This window comes from Carcharodon carcharias, chromosome 10, assembly GCF_017639515.1.
Source record: "Carcharodon carcharias isolate sCarCar2 chromosome 10, sCarCar2.pri, whole genome shotgun sequence".
In the NCBI taxonomy this organism is placed as follows: domain Eukaryota; kingdom Metazoa; phylum Chordata; class Chondrichthyes; order Lamniformes; family Lamnidae; genus Carcharodon; species Carcharodon carcharias.
Genome location: NC_054476.1, coordinates 70,604,998 through 70,619,417, shown reverse-complemented (window position 1 = coordinate 70,619,417; position 14,420 = coordinate 70,604,998). Strand labels below are relative to the sequence as shown.

The window sequence follows — 14,420 nt, the reverse complement described above, 5'->3', positions numbered from 1 at the left end:
TTGCTCTTCTCTCCGACAGGATTTCCGTCTCTCTCTTTTGCCATGTTCACCTTCATTGCTTTCCATTTCATTCCTGGTGCTTGACAAGGTGTTTACTAAAACTCACTTTCACAGCCATATTTCCTTCCTCGGTGACTGTCTCCGTCTCCAACTTACCCCACGTGGATTTCAACTGAAGTTCCATCTCTCATGTTTCGAACACCCCCAGGATTACAGATATCTCCGGGACATACTACGCTCCTCGAACTGCTGTTCTCGTCGCATCCTGAGATCCACATTCAGTGCCATGCGCCGTCATATGAACACACTCGACCTCTCCCTCCAGCAGCACCGACGCACCCTGTTTCAAAGCTGTGCATGCCCCCAGTTTCATTTTATTCTTCGTCTCATCCGACGCCTCAACAAGAAACTTTGTCTCTTTCTTTCAGGTGCAAAGGAACGCAAGCTCCAACAACTCAGCGACACCAACGCCCATCCAGGATCCTCCACCCCTGCCCGTCCCTCTGTCCCCAGCCGTGTATTCACCATACCCCCTGACCTTCCCCTCCCTGATGCTGAACGTTCAGTGCTCAGCAAAGGACTTAGTTTCATACCCTTGCGCCCTCATCTCAATGAATTTCGGGCTCAGCACGAAGCTGAACTCTTCTTCCGCCACCTTCGCCTCCGTGCTCACTTATTTGGGCAGGAGTCCTCTCCCAATTCAACGGATCTTTTTACCCGCCTCCAATGTTCTCCTTCCATCTGGACCCCTCCCTCTGGATTCTTACCTTCTCTTGATCTTTTCATTGAGAACTGTTGGCGTGACATCAGTCGTCTCAATTTCTCTGCTCCTCTCACCCACTCTAACCTGTCTCTCTCTGAACTTGCTGCACTCTATTCTCTCAGGTCCAACCCTGACATTGTCATCACACCTGCTGACAAGGAAGGTGCTGTTGTTGTCTGGCACACTGACCTCTACTTCGCTGAGGCTGAGCATCAACTTGCAGACACTTTCTCCCACCTTCCCCTGGACCATGACCCCACCACTGAACATCAAGCCATTGTTTCCAGGACTGTTACTGACCTCATCTCCTCCAGAGATCTTCCTTCCACAGCTTCCAACCTCATAGTCTCCCAACCTCGGACGGCCCGTTTCTACCTCCTATCCAAAATCCACAAACAGGACTGTCCCAGCAGACCGATCGTGTCAGCCTGTTCCTGCCCCATGGAACTCATTTTTTGCTATCTTGACTCCATTCTCTCTCCCCTTGTCCAGTCCTTTGCCACCTATATCCGTGATTCCTCTGACACCCTACATCATATCAACAATTTCTAGTTCCCTGGCCCCAACAGCCTCCTCTTCACCATGGACGTCCAATCCCTCTACACCTCCATCCCCCACTGGGATGGTCTAAGGGATCTCCGCTTCTTCATCGAACAGAGGCCCGAACAATCCCCATCCACCACTACTCTCCTCCGTCTGGCTGAACTTCTTCTCTCACTGAACAATTTCTCCTTAAGCACCTCTCACTTCCTTCAAATAAAAGGTGTGGCTATGGGTACCCACATGGGCCCCGGTTATACCTGTCTCTTTATGAGGTATGTGGAACATTCCTTGTTCCAGTCCTACTCCAGTCCCCTCCCACAACTCTTTCTCCGGTACATCGATGATTGCTTCGGTGCTGTTTCATGCTCTCATCTGGACCTGGAAAAATGTATGAATTTTGCTTCCAATTTTCACCCCTCCATCATTTTCACATGGTCCATTTCTGACACTTCCCTTCCCTTCCTTGACTTCTCTGTCTCAATTTCTGGTGATAGACTGTCCACCAATATTCATTACAAGCTTACCAACTCCCACAGCTATCTCGACTACAGCTCTTCACACCCTGCTTCCTGTAAGGACTCCATCCCTTTCACTCAGTTCCTTTGCCTCCGTCGCATCTGTTCTGATGAGGCCACTTTCAAAAAAGAGTTCCTCTGACATGTCTTCCTTCTTCCTTAACCGAGGTTTTCCACCCACGGTGGTTGACAGGGCCCTCAACCGTGTCTGGCCCATCTCCCGCGCATCCGCCCTCACACTTTCCTCTCCCTCCCAGAACCATGATAAGGTCCCCCTTGTCCTCACTTATCACCCCACTAGCTTCTGCATTCAAAGGATCATCCTCTGCAGAAGGTGCAACACCTGCCCCTTTACTTACCCTCTCCTCACTATCCAAGGGCCCAAACACTCCTTTCAAGCAGCATTTCACTTGCACTTCCCTCAATTTAATCTACTGCATTCGCTGCCCCCAATGCAGTTTCCTCCACACTGGAGAGACCAAACGCAGACCGGGTGACTGCTTTGCGGAACACCTTCGGTCTGTCCGCAAGCATGACCCAGACGTCCCTGTCGCTTGCCATTTCAACACTCCACCCTGCTCTCATGCCCACATGTCCGTCCTTGGCCTGCTGCAATGTTCCAGTGAAGCTCAACGCAAACTGGAGGAACAGCACCTCATCTTCTGACTAGGCACTTTATAACCTTCCGGACTGAATATTGAGTTCAACAATTTTAGATCATGAACTCTCTCCTCCATCCCCACCCCCTTTCCGATCCCCCTTTTTTCCAATAATTTATATAGATTTTTCTTTTCCCACCTATTTCCATTATTTTTAAATGTATTTCCATCCCTTGTTTTATCTCTACCTTTTAGCCTATTTCGATCCCCCCCCCACCCCCCCACCCCCCCCAACCTACCCACCCCCACTAGGGCTATCAGTACCTTGCTCGTCCTGCTTTCTACCCTTAATGTCACCTTATTAGCACATTCCTTAGATAATATCACCACCTTCAACACCTCTTTGCTCTTTGTCCTTCTCTCTATGACATCTTTTGGCTATCTCCGCCTATCACTGGTCCTCTATCCAGCTCTACTTGTCCCACCCCCCCTTAAACCAGCTTATACTTCACCTCTTTTCTATTTTTCCTTAGTTCTATTGAAGAGTCATACGGACTCGAAACGTTAACTATGTTCCTCTCTGCAGATGCTGTCAGACCTGCTGAGTTTTTCCAGGTGTTTTTATTTTTGTTGAGGTCATGTTGTAGTTGAATAGAACCTTGGTGAGGCCACAGCTGGAGTGCTGTGTGCAGTTCTGGTCGTTACATTATAGGAAGGATGTGAATGCACTGGAGGGTGTGCAGAGGTGATTCACCAGGATGCTCCCTGGGATGAAACATTTAAGTTATGAAGAGGGGTTGGAGAGACTTGGGTTGTTTTCGTTGAAGCAGAGAAGACTGAGGGGGCGACCTGATCGAGGTGTACAAGATTATGAGGGGCATGGACAGGGTGGATAGGGAGCAGCTATTCCCCTTAGTTGAAGGGTCAGTCACGAGGGGACATAAGTTCAAGGTGAGGGGCAGGAGGTTTAGGGGGGATGTGAGGAAAAACATTTTTACCCAGAGGGTGGTGACGGTCTGGAATGTGCTGCCTGGGTGGGTGGTGGAGGCGGGTTGCCTCACACCCTTTAAAAAATACCTGGCTGAGCACTTGGCATGTCATAACATTCAAGGCTATGGGGCAAGTGCTGGTAAATGGGATTAGGTAGGTAGGTAGGTCAAGTGTTTCTCACGTATTGGTGCAGACTCGATGGGCCGAAGGGCCTCTTCTGCACTGTGATTCTGTGAATAGCAGAGTAGCACGGGCTACCTCTGTAGTCAGTAGTCTTGAGTTAGAGTCTGAAGAATAAAGACAGAAGTTTGAGCTGTAAGCACACAAGTGTAGCTGCTGAGCTCCTTTAGTAAATAAACAGAATGTGTTTCTTCTAAGAATGGTCTACTGATCTTCTCGGTCTTGGTACTAACTCAGTCACCCTGAAACAAGCGTGCAACCCAGATCCTTTAGCCCCAACAAACCAGGGCACTGAATCCAACAAAAATTTTAACTACTTCCTTCTTAAAAACTATTTCCCGTTCTTCTTCCCTAAAATGTCCGACCCTTAAGTGTAAGAAAGAATTCTCCCAATTGTTGCTCTTCAAATTGGTTCCCAAATAACATTTAAAAATAAGTAAAAGTACTTTGAAAGGTCTATAGTTGCACTTTTACCTTGTGTATAATTCAAGTAAAATATTCCATGTACAATTCAAATAAAATATTACCAATCATTGGCTGACCTTCAGACCTTGCTTTACAGCCTGCAGAATTATTTCTACAACTGTAGTCGTCTTTCCAGTACCAGGAGGCCCATGGATAATTGCAACTTCCTTCTGTGAGAGTGCAAAATGTACTGCTTCCTTCTGAGAGTCATCCAGACAGCGATTGTACAGCTCTGGGATTTCTTAAGAAAAACAAACCAGCAACTAACACTTAAGGAAAGTAAATCACATATACACATGAACTCTGTTGTAGCTATGTATGTACAACAAAAACCATGAGTGCAGCTAAAACAGCCCTTCATTTCTGAAGGTTGCAACATTTTCACTCTATGGGGAGGTAAAAATTCTATAGATAAAAATTAAATTATTTCTCAGTTTCAGTCTCATCTAGCCATTTGGGTGAGCTTGAAGCTGAGCAAAAAGAGAATGCATGTTAATTTCCTGTAGAAAGTTACCAATGTTTCTTCATTTAAAACTAAACTGGTCACAGCAATCAAAGTGAACATATCCTTTACAGGTTCTCAATGCCACTGTACTGTAAAGTTAAAATGGAATCAAATCTTCTTTTTCAAATTGTCAGGACAACAAGCAAATGATGTGCAAGAAATTGGTCTTACTTAGATTTTCTGAAGGAAAGCTTGGCTCAGAAGCACCAAACAGGACATCAATGAGATGAGAAGTAGGTCCAGCATGATATTGGCTCAAGGCCTTTAATGCACTGAAAATAAAATAATAAGTGAAGGAAAGAATTGAGTGCAGCTTTGACAGAGCCAGTCCTTTTTATACATGAGTCTGAAACACAAAATAAAAACACTAGTTGAAATATCAGGGGCCTAACACTTAATGGGGTGCAATGCAGGAAGAGTCTGATGCTTAAAAAGAAAAAGATGCACATAATTCACGTTAAAGTGTTTCACTCTGCTATTGAAAAAAAGGCAAGAGACAACATAAAACTAAAAAAGAAACACAGGCAACAATGCCTAAAAGTACAGATCCTGGTGAGCAGGAGAGATACAAAGAACAGCAAAGGGTAGTCATACCACATAATAAGAGCTACGAGAAGGGGCATGAAAAGAAACTTGCAAGGGATATCAAAATCAACATTTAAAAAAATTACTACATTGAAAAAAAGATGGTTAAGAGCAATGTGGGCCCCTTATAAATTACAAGCGGTGGTACTATGGATGAAAATGAGGAAATAGCAACATAATTACTTAGTAAATAACTTTGCATCAGTGTTTACAGTAGAGGAAGAGGATATGAAGAGGAAGATGGTCATTTCAAGGACACTATTATTGAAGCAGTGCATCAAAATTGTGATAAATCCCCAGGGCCAGATGGTTCCCAATCCAGGGCTTTAAAAGAAGTAGACGGGAACATTACAGATGCCTTATTTATGATCTTTCAAAGTTCTCGTCTCAAAAACCATTCCTTTAGATTGGAAAATTGCACATCATTCCACTATTTAAGAAAGGTAAGACAGAGAAATCAGGACATTACTGGCCAATTGTTTTTTATTCATTTGCATAATGTGGATATCACTGACAACATTAACATTTTCTGCCGATTCCTAATTATCCTTGAGAAGGTGCTGATAAGCTGTCGTTTTTAACAGCTGCAGTCTTTGTTGTGGAGGCATACCCACAGTGCTGTTATGAAGCGAGTTCCAAAATTTTGTCTTGGCAACAGTGAAAAAATGGTGATATAGTTTCAAATCAGTATAGTGTGTGGCTTGAAGGGGAACTTGCAGTGGCGGTGTTCCCATGCGGCTGCTGCTTTTGTCCTTCTAGGTGGTAGAGGTCATGGATTTGGAAGATACTGTCAAAGGGGTTTCAGCAAGTTCCAGCAGTGCATCTTGTAGATGGTACATACTGCTGCCACAGGGCCTGTTGTGGATGGAGTGAATGTTTAAGGTGGTGGATCCGGCACCAATTAAGTGGCCTATTTTGTCCTGGATGTGTTGAGCTCCTTGAGTATTATTGGAACCACACTGACTGAGGCAAGTAGACAGTATTCCATCATATTCCTGACTAGCGCCTTGCAGATGGTGGGCAGGCTCTGAGGAATCAGGGGGTGAGTTACTTGCCACAGGATTCCCAGTCTCTGACCTGCTCATCTAGCCACAGTATTAACGTGGCTGGTCCAGTTAAGTTTCTGGTCAGTAGTAACACCCAGCAAGATGCTGATGATGGAGGTATTCACCAATAGTAACACCATTGAATGTCATGGGGACATGGTTAGATTCTCTCTAGTTGTAGATAGTCAGTGCCTGGCACTTGTACAGCAAGAATGTTTGCTCAGCATTCATTGTCAAAAAATTATTGGAGTCAAGAATCAAGGATGGAGCGATTGAACAATTTGAAAATTTTCAGATGATCAGAGAGGCCCAGCCTGGAGTTATAAAGGGTAGGTGATGCCTGATGAACCTGATTGAATTTGTTGAAGAGGTGACTACAATAGTGGACAGTGGAAGGTCTATGGACCTTATTTATATGAAGTTCTAGAAGGATTTCAATAAAGTACCTCATAAGAAACTATTAGTTAAAATCGAAGCTCATAGAATAGAGGAGAAATTTTTGAACTGGTTAGGTGCTTGTCCCTTGCCATTAACCAGAGTAGGGTTAATGGGTAGGCACTCTAATTGACAAGATGTGACTCGTGGCATCCCACAAGAATGTGTGTGACAGCCTCAAGTATTCACTGTATTTATTAACAGCTTAGATGACAGGATATAGAACCACACACCAAGTTTGTCAATGAGATAAACATGGGTGGCATTGCAAGCGGTGAAGAAGGGAGCATAAAATTAGAGTTACTGATAGATTAAGTGGATTGGCAAAGCTGTGACAAATGGATTTCAATATAGATGGGTGTGCGGTTATCCACTTGGGGCTGAAAGGGATATAGCAGAGTACTTTCTAAATGGTGAAATATGAGAAGCAATGGGGGCCCAGAGATTTAGGGTCCAATAACACAGATTAGAATGTGATGAACAGGTACAAAAAAAATCAAAAAATTTACAGAATACCAGCCTTTATATCTAAAGGTCTAAAATAGAAGTGATTAATAGTCATGTTGCAACTACATAAAGCCTTGCCTAGAGCACTTTCAGCAGTTTTGCACATCACATCCTAGAAAGGATATATTGGCCTTGGAGGGAGTGCAGTGTATTGTTAGAATGATGCTTGGACTCCATGGGTCAAATTACAAGGAGTAATTACGCAAACAAGGTTTGTATTTCCTGGAATTTAGAAAATTATGGGGTGATTTGATTGAAGCTGGCAAGATATTAAGGGGAACTAATAGAATAGATGAAGAGAAAATATTTCCACTGTGTAGTGAATCTAGGGCCAGAAAACATAAGCTAGAAATTAGAGCCAGGCCATTCAGGAGTGAAACTCAGAAACATTTCTACATACAAAGAATGGTGGAAGCTTGGAGCTCTCTTTCGTAAAAGGAAATTGGTGCTGAGTCAATGCTAATTTTAAATCTGAGATTGATAGATTTCTGTTAACCTTGCGTATCAAGCGATATAGGGCAATGGGCCAAGATTTTTCAGTCAGCATGCGGGGACGGGCCCGACACGTTGGTGCATAAAATGACGCGTGATGATGTCGGGCGTAAGTCCCAATGTCATCGTACTGTCTCACAGTATTTCATTCAGTGGGCACGCGCTGTTTTAAAGCGGCCTTTACGCTTTTTAGGAAACTTCATCCATAAGTGGGATGAGGTTTCCTAAAACTTTTACAAATTGAATTTAAAAATTTTCTGAAATATAAAAACATGTCACATCTCAGGTGACACAGTAACATGAAGGGACATGTTTTATTACATTTTTATTCTATTTATTTATTTCAAAAGCGCTTTAATCTCCCTGAGGCAGCTCCGTGCCTCAAAGAGATTGAAGTGCTCTTTCGCATGCATGAGCGAAAGAGCCGCTGGGCCTGACTTTCCCTCCTCCCTGCACCTGCACAGGTAGCGCTCAGTGCTACCACTCGGGTATTAAGCTGGGCAGGCCTTAATTGGCCCGCCCGCGTAAAATGGCAGTGCAGAACCGATCGCAGGTGGCAGTGGGCTCCGCGAATGCCCCCATCTGCTCCCGCTGAGCCCGCCCGACACGGGAAAAATTCAGGCCACGGAGTTCAGTCACAGATCAGCTGTGATCTCACTGAATGATGGGACAAGCTAAATGGCCTAGTCCTGTTCCTGTCTCTCTATGAAATTAGAATATATATCTGAATTTGCTGCTGGTAGATCAAATTAATCTCAGTGTAATAATGCAAGGACCTTCAGCAATCTCTACGTGCACGTCTAAATATATTAACACAGAAGAAATTATTCATTTCCATTCCTCCAAGCCTGTATGTAGCTTGAATAGAGTTACATTCCAACTGAATCTAATGAGGAAAAAGTAAGCAGTTTAAATATAGCATAAATGATCCAGGTATATATTGCTGATGCATTTAGTAGATATGTATCTTTAACTATTTTGCTGAAAAAAGAAAAGATATTAAAACATTCACCTTTCACTGTTGAAGGTAAAATAAATCATGCTTACTGTTTCAGTCTTTTGTAAGTGACATCATTAGCCAGTTTCAAAAGTTTATAGGAACAGTTACCGTCGAAGCTTAACTGGTCACTGGGCTCATCGAAAGCTACAGTGATTGAGTTTTGCGTGATGCGCGTCACAATGCCAGATGCAAGCTGGTCCAATGGGGCAGAGCCTGGACTGTCGTACAGACCTACAATATCCCCTGAACAACAACAACAACAACAAAGAAAGTTAATGCATTTTCTTCCCCATACCAAGACATCATCAAGTCCACACTGAAGAAATGTCACACTAGCAGGCTTACACCACATGGGCTGCAGCCATTCAAGGAGGTGGCTTATCAACACATTCTCAAGGGCAATTAGGGACGGCATCAAATGCTAGCCTTCCCAGTTATGCTCACATCCTATGAACAAATAAAGAAAAGGGCACATTGTTGTTTGTTGCGCTTACCATAAATGTCAGCTTATAAATTGACCTTTGAAGCCTCCAAAAATCATCCCAAAAACAGGGGTCGACTTATATGCAGAGTACAAAATGTGAACCGCTGGTGTGGGTGTGGGTGGTCACCATTTTGAAATGTAGGGAGAAAAAACACCAGTAATTCATATTAAAGTAATGTGGCATGGTTTATTAAATGAAATAATTGTGCAAAGATACCTTGTACCAGAACAAAAATGCTTTAACTCCCGTCAGGAATTTGGCAATGTTAAAAGGTATTTATTTAAATGCAAGGAGTATAGCAAACAAAGCCGATGAGCTGAGGGCACAGACAGACACATGGCAGCATGATGTCATTGCCATGATGAAAATTTGGCTTAAAGAGGGGCAAAAATGACAGCTCAACATCCCTGGATATAAGGTTTTCAGGCAGGATAGAGAGGGGGCTAAAAAAAGGCGGGGAGGTAGCATTATTGATTAAAGAATCGACTACAGCTGTGAGGAGAGATGATATACTAAATGAATCATCAAATGAGGCCACGCGGGTTGAGCTCAGGAATAAAAAGAGGGCAGCCACACCACTAGGAGTGTACTATAGATCCCCTAATAGAGAGAGGGAGATAGAAGGGCAAAAATGTAGGCAAATTTCTGAATGCAAAAACAATAGGGCAATAATAGTTGGGGACATCAACTACCCGAATATCAACTGAGATACGAACAGTGTAAAAGGCATAGAGGGCACAAAATTCTTGAACTGCATTCAAGAGAACTTTTTTAGCCAACACATAACAAGCGCAATGAGAGGAAGTGCAATTCTAGTTTTAGTCTTAGGAAATGAAGCTGGGCAAGTGGATGAAGTAGCAGTGGGTGATCATTTTGGAGATAATGACCATAATACAGTTAGATTTAATATATTTATGGAAAAGGATAAAGATAGAACAGGAGTAAAAGTTCTAAATTGGGGAAAGGCAAATTTTACAAAGCTGAGAGATGATCTGGTGAAAGTGGACTGGTCACAGCTACTTGAAGGAAATTCAGTGACAGACCAGTGGGAGGCATTCAAAAACGAGTGTATTCATGCCCCCACAAAGAAAAAGGGTGGCACTGCCAAATCTACAGCCCCTTAGTTATCTAGAAGTATACAAAGTAAGATAAAGTAGAAAAAGAAAGCTTATGACAGTCACAAAAAGTTTAATACTGTAGAAAACCTAGAAGTACATAGGAAGTACAGGGGTAAAGTAAAAAGGTAATTAAGAAAGCAAAGAGAGGATATAAAAAATATTGGCAGGTAAAATCAAAGAAATCTCAAAGATGCTTTACCAATACATTAAGAGCAAGAGAATAACTAAGGAAACAGTAGGGCCTACCAGAGATGTATATGGTAACTCATGCTCTGATTCTGAAAATGTGGGCAGGGTTCTCAATGAGTACTTTTTCTCTGTCTTCGCAAAGGAGAGGGATGAAGCAGATATTCTAGTTAAAGAGGAGGAGTGTGAAATATTAAATGCAATAAGCATAGTGAGAGAGGGTATACTGGAGGGACTGACATCTTTGAAGGTGGATAAGTCATGAGGGCCAGATGGATTGAATGCCAGGCTGATAAATGAAGCCAGGGGGGAAATAGCGGATGTTCTGAGGATCATTTTCCAATCCTCACTAGATACAGGCGAGGTACCAGAGGATTGGAGGTCTGCAAATGTTGGACAATTACTTAAAAAGGGTGCGAGGGTTGGGCCAAATAATTATAGGCCGGTCAGTCTGATTTCTGTGGCAAATTATTAGAATCAATTCTGACAGGATAAACTGTCACTTAGAAACGGAATAATCAGGGATTGTCAACATGGTTTTTGTTAGGAGAAGGCCGTGTCTTACTAATTTAATCAAACTTTTTTGAGGAAGTAAAAGGTGGATTGATAAGGGTAGTGCAGTGGATGTTGTCTACACGGATTTTAATAAGGCATTTGACAAGGTCCTACGTGGCAGACTGATCAGAAAATAAAAAGCCCATGGGATATAGGGGAATGTGGCAAGTTGGATTCAAAATTGGCTCAGCAATAGGAAACAAAGTGTAATGGTTGACGGATGTTTTTGTGAATGGAAAATGGTTTCCAGTGGCTTTCCATAGGGCTCAGTGTCGGGTCCTGTGCTGTTTGTCATATATATTAATCATTTGGACTTAAATGTGGGTGGCATGATTGGAAAATTTGCAGATGGCACAAAAATTGGCTGTGTAATTGATATTGGAAAGGATAGCTGTTGTCTCCAGAACAATATCAATGGTTTGGTTGAATGGGCGGAAAAGTAGCTGATGGAATTCAATCCAGAGAAATACGAGGTAATGCATTTGGGGAGGGCAAACAAAGGTAAGGAAAACACAATAAATGGGAGGATATTGGGAGGGGTAAAGGAAGTGAGACACCTTGGTGCGCATGTCCACAGATGCCCAAAGGTGGCAGGACAGGTGGATGCGGTGGTAAAGAAAACAAATGGAATGCTTTCCTTTATTGGACGAGGTATAAAATACAAAAGCAGGGATATAATGATGTAACTGTATAAAACGCTGGTTAGGCCACAGCTGCAATTTTGTGTACAGTTCTGGTCACCACATTACAGGAAGGACATAATTGCTCTGGAGAGAGTACAGAGGAGATTTACAAGAATGTTGCCAAGCTTGAAAATTGCAGTTATGAGAAAAGAAAAGGCTGGGTTGGAACTGAGGAGGAGGGATGAGGGATGACCTGATTGAAGGGTAGAAGATTATGCGCGGCCTAGATAGAGCACACAGGGATGCACTGTTTCCTTAGCTGAGAGGTCAATTACCAGGGGGCACAGATTTAAGGTGATTGGTAGAAGAATTAGAGGGGACATGAGGAAAAACTTCTCCATCCAGAGGGTGGTGGGTGTTTGGAATTCACTGCCTGTAGAAAACTTGAATATGATTGCACTTTTTGTGATGGTCATTTTGAAATGCTTTGTAATGTTCTATCAGATATTTTATGAATAAAGTATATTTTTGCAAAAAAAAATGTTTGGTAGTAGAGGCATTCAACTCATTTAAAAGGCACCTGGATCTGGACCTAAAGCGCTGTAACCTGCAAGGCTATGGGCCATTGCTGGAAGATGCGATTAAAATGGGCAGCTAGTTTTTTTATTTTTTGGCTGGCACAGACACAATGGGCTGAATGGCCTCTTTCTGTGCTGTAACTTTTCTATGGTTCTATGGTCTTTGGTATCTGACACAAGATTTCATCAAATTCATTCTGAGTCACTTTGGCTTTGGCATCATCTTAAGGATCCCACTCTGGGTCCAATGTGGCACTTTTGGTTTCATAATGAAACCTCCAGAACAAATCATCTTTCTCTCCATTCACTGAATTGGATATTTCACATTTTTTTGAATGATCCAATGACAGTTTGTGCACTAATAGCATTCATGATTCGATGACAAAACTACACAAAACATCAAGTGGCACACTTTCATTCGTCAACCATCCACCTAATACATTCGGCATGAACATGATCCTTGAATAGCTTGTTGAGGTACACATCCAAAGGTTGAACTATGATGTTAGACTCTCCAGTATAACTATAATATGGGTGTTATTGCTTCGCAGGCGCCTCTTGATCACATTGGTTATATGGGATCTGAACATGTCCCACATTAGTAAGCTGCATTCTTTATGTAGGCCACCTGGACACTGATTCCACACATTATCGATCCACGACTTTCCATCCTCATCCATCAAAGTGTTGTCATGGAAATGTACAAAAATTCCTGCAGGGAATCTGATTTTCATCATGGTTATGTTTGAAAATTACCATAGGCTTTAATTTTGCTCTATCAGCTACGTAGGCTAGCACCACTGTGAATTTCGTTTTCTCATGTCCTGTAATTTTCACCAGAACTTTTCACTCCACAATTCAGTCTCTGGGCATACTGAAATTCATAGGCATTTCATCCAGGTTGCCAATGTGACTTAATGGGTACTTGTGCTTTTTGCCGCTGTCTTATGAATCTTTAGAAACTAGTAATTTTGGTATTGAGGTCTGTTGATAGTCTCTGAACGATCTTGGTCTTCTGTCGCAACATTAGCCATCTTAGTTCCATAAAGCAGTTACACCAACTGACTGTTGTTCTGAAATTTTTGCTGGACTCTGGATTTGATATGGCCCACTTAATTGTCTCTATACGCATTGCAATTCTGGTCAGGATGAAACCATCCTGACGATTTTCACTGACCATTCCGATACATGTTTCTCAAGATCAGCCCAATGGCTGGTCCCTGTTCTCATGGCACATTTGGTCTTGGGCATCTTCTTCAGGGTAGATTCCTTCTTCCATTCTGGCACCAGTTATTTTTACTGACATGGAATTCCCTCGCTGCAGCACAGTTATTTGATGAGTTAGCAAATACTATGACTTTTCAGCTTGAAGCCAGCTTCACACTTCTTTTGTCATAGAAGACACATTCTCTTCATCGTTCACCACATGGGGTCTCATCTGTGGGCATTTCTTAAACTCTCACGCATCGTTGCAACACAGTATCACCTGCTCAATCCCTTGCGTCCAGTTATAAGGTGAGTGGGATGAAAAATTGAGGCTGACTACAAATGAGAGTGTAGCACGTTGTGGTTGAAAGTGGGGCGGAGGGGGTTCAACTTACATGCCGAGTATACGCTGAAACATGATTTTTGGGGCCAGAAAAATGGGGTCATCTTATACACCACACTGTCTTACATACCATGATCTATGGTAACTAAAAGAAGCTCCAGTGCAATCTAAAACATTTGCTATGGCAAACAAAGAACTATATAATTTCAATTTACTCCACAGACTTCAACAACTGTCTGATCTACAAAGGAGGCACATCCTGGCCATTTGATTTACAAGATTTTGAACTGCAGTTTATAATCCCTTGTCTGGCGCAGTGTAGAGATGCACTTTCAATCTCCATTCTATAGAGACCCTGATCTCAGCAGTACAGGAGGGAAACTAAATAGGGGCCTGGTATCTCTCTGTGGGAAAGGGAAGGGGAAAAAAAATACAATTCTGTGGCAACTTGTCATGGCCAACACCCATGATTCCCTGTGCACACCGTAGCTCATTTAACCAAAAGACAGAAAAGCTTTTACAAAAACTGTAAATTAATCTGGTTCGAAAGGAACCAGACTGGTGGCTGTACGAACAAGAAGCTAGTCGTAGACCTAACTATTTAGTAAATGTGAAACCTGAGAAACACTTTGAAAATCTGTATGCATGAAGCTGGCAATCTTGAAATCCTTGTGAGAAGAGATGAATAACACTGGAAATCA

General features: G+C 42.7%; 1 protein-coding gene across 2 annotated transcripts in view; it reads right to left on the bottom strand.

Annotated features, from left to right (window-relative positions):
• The window catches only part of ighmbp2 (immunoglobulin mu DNA binding protein 2), an 87,492-nt gene that overhangs the window by 62,633 nt on the left and 10,439 nt on the right, over positions 1–14,420 (bottom strand). For both annotated transcript variants that reach the window (XM_041197175.1, XM_041197174.1), the window contains exons 4-6: positions 8,673–8,868; positions 4,732–4,832; positions 4,133–4,296 (exon numbers count right to left, since the gene is read on the bottom strand). In XM_041197175.1, coding sequence (XP_041053109.1) covers positions 4,133–4,296; positions 4,732–4,832; positions 8,673–8,868 — 461 coding nt within the window. The remainder of the gene's footprint in view (positions 1–4,132; positions 4,297–4,731; positions 4,833–8,672; positions 8,869–14,420) is intronic.